This window comes from Danio rerio, chromosome 5 (assembly GCF_049306965.1).
Source record: "Danio rerio strain Tuebingen ecotype United States chromosome 5, GRCz12tu, whole genome shotgun sequence".
NCBI lineage: Eukaryota > Metazoa > Chordata > Actinopteri > Cypriniformes > Danionidae > Danio > Danio rerio.
The window spans coordinates 75,060,001-75,067,500 of NC_133180.1; the positions used below are offsets into that span (position 1 = coordinate 75,060,001).

Consider the following 7,500-nt stretch of genomic DNA (forward strand, 5'->3'; position numbering starts at 1 on the left):
CGGTCTATCATGTGCATCCCACATACTATATACACTCTGCGGAAAAAAATACACCTTTAACAGTCCAACAGCTGATCACTGTGTCAGTAGCAGTAATTACAGAAACAATATCATTTGACTTTTTATTTCTGAAAATAAAACTATTTTTTGTTCTTTACTAGAAAACATTTCTCTATTTTTAACAATGTTTAGATCAGAGATGTCCAAAGTTGGCCCATGGTAACCTTTGATTTGGCCCACCCTGCCATCTGAGGCCCCGTTTACAGTAAAACACTTTAGTTTTGAAATGGCGTTTTAGAATGAAAACGATCCACGTCCACACTGGCATTTTACTCAGCGTTTCTGAACAGATCTCTGACTGAAAGCGCACATCACATGACCACACACACATGCGCTGCAGCATATGCGTACGTCTAAGCTCCAGGCAGTCAGCGGGTGCTTTGAGCACACCTCTCCGTGTGAGAGCAGCGCACGTCTGTCAGTTCATCAAGGATATTCTGCAGGATTTCATCTCACTATAGCTGTTATACGTAATATTTAGTTCATCTCATCATCTTGAATCTATCACTTGTCAACATGTTTTGATTGAGAGCAAAGATAAGTTAATATATTAACTTATGTAACCACTTGCACAGATTCTGCACATTTGGCTGATTGCTTGCTCTTATTTACCTATATTGTATAAACTTATTGTACGTTATACTTTTATAATGTCCATTATTGATTATTAAACTGATATTCAGCAAAAGAACGAGTATTTTTTGTCTTTTTCAATGAAAATGAAAAGAGGTGGTAATGCTATATAGGCTCTGTTTTGTTATAAATATGCATACAGTGAAGATGACGGTCATATAAACATGCAGCTACACGACGCCTCAACATTTTTGGTGTCAGTTAAGCTTTTAATATTAAAATGAAAATAGGCAGTTCCTTATTATGTTTTCATCTCATTGTTAAAATGAAACAACATAGCCATGAGAATGAGGTTTTAAAGTACACGGTTCCAGGTGTAGATTTACCTGATGTGTCCTCGGGAGTTTGTTTTCCATATCAAACTTGCGTCTGAACTTAAGAAAAGGATGCAAGACTGAACTTTCTGCACCTAATATTGAGAAAAAAGCCCCAATCAGATGCAGCCACGACTGCCTCTTCAGCGTTTTCAAAACGCTCCATTTTCAGGGTTGGAAAACTCGGGTAGTGTGAACGGAAGGCAAAACCATAGTGAAAGCTATGTGCTTTAAAACTAAAACTTATTAGTTTGAACAGGGCCAGAGAAGAGAGTGAGAATGATTGAGAAGGTAATTTTTTAAGGTTTTTTTTTAAGCTAACTGAAATTAAAATTTTAATACAATTTTGTAAATGAATCTGATTTTGTAAAAATATAAATACTGTCACTCGACGCATAAAGGATGATACAGAAGACAGCGGTGAGCAAATGAAGGCAAAAACAAGAGCAGCTTGACTAGTGTAAATCTATTTTGTTATAAATTCTGTTATAAATTATTTTTAGCTGTAAAAAATTCATTAAAAAGTAAAAAAAAACTGCATTAGTTAATATAAAGCAATGTTTTCTAGTTATTTTTAATTATTAAATAAATTATGAAATTACCCATGGCAACCTTAATAAAATAGAGTTTGGTATATTTACCTTCGGCCCACCACACTCAATCAAGAATGGTTTTTGGCCCTTCATAAGAAAAAGTTTGAGCACCTCTGCACTGTAAAAAAAAAAACGCAATTTTAGTTTTTTTTTTTCCGCTAGCTTTAAAGCAACGTAAAATAACAACTGCTAAATTACAGAAATTTACCTTAAAATAACGAATATCAAATTACAGAAATTTACCAAAAGCTTATATATAAGGACATTTCTGTAATTTAATGTCCGTTATTTTACGATTAATGTCAGTAATTTAATATCTGTTATTTTACAGTAAATTTCTGTAATTTAATACCAGTTATTTTACAGTAAATTTCTGTAATTTAATATCCGTTATTTTACAGTAAATTTCTGTAATTTAATGTCTGTTATTTTACAGTAAATCTTTGTAATTTAATAGCCGTTATTTTATGGTGAATTTCTGTAATTTAACATTCGTTATTTTACGATAAATTTCTAAAATTTAATATCTGTTATTTTACAGTGAATTTCTTTAATTTAATATCCGTTATTTTACGATAAGTTTCTGTCATTTAATATCTGTTATTTTACAGTAAATTTTTGTAATTTAATAGCCGTTAATTTATGATAAATTTCTGTCATTTAATATCCGTTATTTTACGATAAATTTCTATAATTTAATATCTGTTATTTTACAGTAAATTTCTTTAATTTAATATCCGTTATTTTACGATAAGTTTCTGTCATTTAATATCTGTTATTTTACAGTAAATGTTTGTAATTTAATAGCCGTTAATTTATGTAATATAATAGCCGTTAATTTATGATAAATTTCTGTCATTTAATATCCGTTATTGTACAGTAAATTTCTGTAAATTAATATCCGTTATTGTACAGTAAATTTTTGTAAATTAATATCCGCTATTTTACAAGTTTCTGTAAATTAATATCTTTTATTTTACGGTAAATTTCTGTAATTTAACGGACGTTATTTTGCCGGAAAAACAAAAACAAAAAAATGACAGATTTTTTTTACACTATGGTTTATATATTTGGAAAAGAAACAAGAAAAAAAAAGAAGTAAATCTTTTTTTTCCCCAATGTTGACATTTTACCAAAAGCAGTCCTGATTTACAACCTATACCACCATCAAACACCCCTTACACAGGGACAACTTTATTGACTAGTTTACTCCAAAAGAGAGAGATGCATTCAAGTAAAAGCAGTAAAATCATGAATGGGAGGTGTCTCCGAAGCAAGCAAGTCCATAGCAACCATTCTTGCCAAATATCCAGCTAGTTAACATTAAGTCTGTGGAAGACCTATAACCAAGATCAGGATTAAATAATGGGATGTTAAAGATTGCGGCTTTGTCTTCCCCATCAAGACATGGTTGACTTGATCTGGCTCCCTTGATGCTGGATTATAAGTAGGACATGGATCCTGGATCAACCTCCTTTTGTTATCCTGCACATAATCCCCATTGCCATCAATCAATTCTAGTTCTAGACCCTTTCCATTAACCCAATTCAAACCATGAGGAACTTCTAATATAATTGATTGAACTCTAAACTATAAATGATGCTTTTCATTTTGCCCCTTTTTTTAATGAACAATCGTTTACTTAAGCAAACAGCGACTTCATTAAGACATAAGAGCAAAAATAGATGACATTTGTTGATAAATGATGAATAAATAAGACGTTAATATAAGGTTAAATTTAGGTCAGGTGACCAAAACTCAATGTCTAGCCAGCGTCTAAGGACAACGTTATTTTGACGTCCAATAATGACATCAAATATTTTGTCAATAATTGTAGAATTACACCACATGAAATAGTTGAAAAGTTCTATTATACTACAATTTAACCTCTGATGGCAGACTTACCTATATACACTCCTTATCATACATTCATATAAATAAAAAATATCCCAAAGACAATAGTCAGGAACCCAGGCATATCACATCATGTCGGTTTCAGTGTAAACAGAGTTGTTGATGATGATGTTAGTACCCTAGTTTTGATGCATACAGTATTCGTGTGGCTCACTTTCAGTGCAGACACCATACATCCTCCAGATTAGTTTGCATATTGTGTATTGTGCTTGTTTGAACAGATAAATTAGGGATTTTAAAACAAGGGAGAGTGGAGTAAAATATGCCACTTTGTGATAAGATGTCCTCCAAAATGAAAATTTAGATACTTATAAAAACGCATTTCAGCCGGCTCCGTGGTTAGCACTGTCGCCTCACAGAAGAAAGTCGCTGGATTAAGTCCCAGCAGGGTCAGTTGACGTTTCTGTGTGGAGTTTGCATGTTCTACCCGTGTTGGCGTGGGTTTCCTGCGGGTGCTCCGGTTTCCCCTGCAGTCCAAACACATGCGCTATAGGTGAACTGGATTAACTAAATTGGCCGTAGTGTATGTACCTGTGAATGGGTGTTTCCCAGTACTGGGTTGCAGCTGGACGGGCATCGACTATTTAAAAAATATTCTGAAACAGTTGGTGGTTCATTCCGCTGTGGCAACCACTGATAAACCAAAGACTAAGCCGAAGGAAACTGAATAAATGAATGAATGAAAAAAACTATTTTATTTCAGTATTTCAATGATCAACTGACATTAAAATCGAGCATTTAATTAGTCCAAAATTAATATATGTGTGTGAACTGTGCATATTTTTTACATATATACAGTATAAATACAGACATGCATGCAAACATTTAAGAAATGTTTATTTATATACACTGAAAAGATTGTAGAAATCACAGATTTGAATCATCAACTTTTCTTACAATGACTGAAGGGGGTTTTATACTGCGCTTCAGAATACATGCATGAAGTATCCTTGAATTACACTTAAATGAACGTAGGAATTTGTAGGCCATTATGTGTGTGTTTATACCCTGTATTCCTCACACTATGGGGACCAAATGCCCCATAGCACAGGTTTTTTTATAGATCTCGATGAGGAAAACGGCTCTGAAGTATTTTGAAAATGTTTTGTTTTTGGGTATTTAAAAAAAAAAAAATCAAGATTTTGGAAAGCTCTCATGAAGATATATGTACAAATGAATGTGTGTGTATTTGTAAATACAATGACGATATACAGTGGGGGAAAAGGTATTCAAACTCCTCTTTTTTTTTACAGGGAATAATATTTCTAAAGGAGCTGTTGACATGGGATTCAAACAATACGAATGTGAAAAAAAATATGGAAACTTTTTGTGTTTAATAACAGTGGAATGACACAAGAATAATGTACCAGACTACTGACTTAGCTTAACGATGCCTCTCATTTAGAGAATGAAGTCACATGCACTGCTCAGGTGTGAGTTTCTCACAGACTTCAACAGAGTGTCAAAATCTTGATGGTTCTGTGGGTCTCGTCTATCAAATCTGAGCTTTATTTTGTGTTCTCTATTGGATTCGGATCAGGTGATTGGCCGGGCCATTCTACAGCTTGATTTTCTTTCTCTGAAAGTATCTGAGAGTCTCATTGGCTGTGTTTTGGATCATTGTCTTGCTGAAATGTCCACCCTGGTGTCATCTTCATCCTCCTGCTAATGTAGATGTTGGACTGAAGCAGCTGATATTCATTTACACTGAGGAAGAGCAGAGGGTTGCTGAAGAACCACTGAGGAAATTCAGCTGCTGTCTGGGCTTTCACTGCCGAACTACTGTACACCTCCCTTTCTTCATGTGTTCAATATACTTTTTTCCTATGTCATTTCATTTTAATACACATAACTTCATTTGTAAACTAATTAGTTGTTGATTGGTTGCTATCAACATCTGCCGAAAATTGTAAGTCAACAGCACCTTTAGAATTTTTATTTATTTATTTTTATTTTTTGGATACTTATTTCCCCCGCTGTGACTTATTCTTCTGTAATTATATGGCAGTTTGACTAAAATGTTATGCATGCTATATGTTTAGGAGGCAGCAAAATATCGACCAGTGGCACATCTTACCCCATTCTCTACAACCTTGACCTCATAAAAAAGAAAGAAAAAGAAAACAATAGTAGAAAAAGTCTAAAATCCCATCATGTTTGAGAAATACAGTACAAAACACTTTGGGGAAAAACTGCAGACTTACCTGAGTCACAAAGAGTCAAAGCATTGTTTAGACGGAGACACTAACACTACACTACACACCAAATCCACTGTGAAATGAGCACTATCACGTCACGAACACACACACAGATGAACACAGAAACACAGATGAACCAAACTGAACCTCACTCACCACTCAGATTCAGCTCTCAGTGTATGAACATCAACACACGTCAGTGCATGCAAAGGTGTCTGGATACAAATGTGTTCACATGATAAAAGTGCTTGTGAGTAACACACCAACACATGTGAAAAGTACACTCAAGAACCCACAGGTAAAATAAGTCCTAAAATAGCCGTCTTGTATCCTACCTAGGGTTTATAATAACATGTAGGCCATGTTACCAACGTGATGTTTCTTTTGCCCGTGGACTCTTTTAATGTTGTGAGTACACTAAGAAACAAAAAAAAAAAAAAACGCAAAGAAAGAATCACCACATCACAAAAACGAAACTCAAAATATCTCCAAAATGAACCAAGAAAGACAACAACAAAACAAAAACGTGTCCAACCTGGACAACCACGACCACGACTACTGATATTTCAAAATAAAAGCCAGCCGAACACCAAACACTAATACCAAACTCTCAAATAAAACCAGTTTGGTTAAACTGAACGTCACATAACAAAAACGCCAACTCACAACCCTGCTGAAAAATCCAGCTTAAACCAGCCTATGCTGGTTGGCTGGTTTTAGCTGGTTGACCGAGGGGTTTTAGAGTGGTTTTGGCCATTTCCAGGCTGGTTTCCAGCCATTTCCAGCCTGGTCTTAGCTGGTCTGGCTGGAAAATGACCAGCTAAATCCAGCTAAAACCAGCTCGACCAGCCTGGTTTAGGCTGGACATGGCTGGTTTTGGCTGGGCTTCCAGTCTGCCTAGGCTGGTCAAGCTGGTTTTAGCTGGTCATCTCCCAGCCTGATCAGCTAAGACCAGGCTGGAAATGGCTGGAAACCAGCTTGGAAATGGTGAAAACCCCTCTAAAACCAGCCTGGTCGACCAGCTAAAACCAGCCAACCACCCTAGGCTGGTTTAAGCTGGCTTTTTTCAGTAGGGAAAGAATAAAATAAACAAAAAATGCGGATGACATTAGAACCACTACACCAAAAACACTACGAACAATGACAGAAAGCATATCTAGTGACAGATAACGTCCATATACAATATGTATATGTATAATATATATAGATAAATAGATAAAAATTTAGATATATGTTGCAGATATTTACTGTTTCATCATAGTGCCACACTCCCTGGCCATCCGGCAGCTCAGAGCTCACACTATTGTCCTGATCGATTAGCCAGCGATGAACGACGTGGGCCTAAAAGGACACACGACATAAACACAAGAAGCCATTAAATCTTCACACTTTTGTGGTCAAGAGAGAACGAGAGACAGATGAAGAGAGATAGAGCGACAGAGCTTGGAGGAGAACAGAGTCCCATCCATTTCTTGACATGAGAGACTACGCTTGAATTAGAGGCGGCAGACAGACATGAAAAAGAGCGGGAAAAGGGGGAGAGGAGAGTGCAGGAGGTAAACAAACCCAGAGGGAGATTGATAAGCTAACAGATGAGCTAGCATTTCTGAGCAGATTCTCACGTGTTCGACAGAAAAGAGCTGCTAACTCATTTGAGCGTGTGTATGTGTCTGGTATTCATCGTGTTGTGGGGACCAAAGGAAGTAATAACAGTCCTTTTTGACCTTGTGGCTATATTTTTTGATCCCCATGAGGAAAATGGCTCATAAACCGTATAGAAATTGGTTG

General features: G+C 35.7%; 1 protein-coding gene across 32 annotated transcripts in view; it reads right to left on the reverse strand.

Annotated features, from left to right (window-relative positions):
• Window positions 1-7,500, reverse strand: part of ank1a (ankyrin 1, erythrocytic a) — a 223,213-nt gene that overhangs the window by 148,969 nt on the left and 66,744 nt on the right. For 15 of the 32 annotated variants that reach the window (XM_073950210.1, XM_073950208.1, XM_073950203.1 and 12 more), the window contains exon 2: window positions 6,961-7,053. The exons of the other annotated variants lie outside the window; for them this stretch is intronic. In XM_073950210.1, the coding sequence (XP_073806311.1) occupies window positions 6,961-7,053 (93 nt within the window). The remainder of the gene's footprint in view (window positions 1-6,960; window positions 7,054-7,500) is intronic. 32 annotated transcript variants of the gene reach the window in all.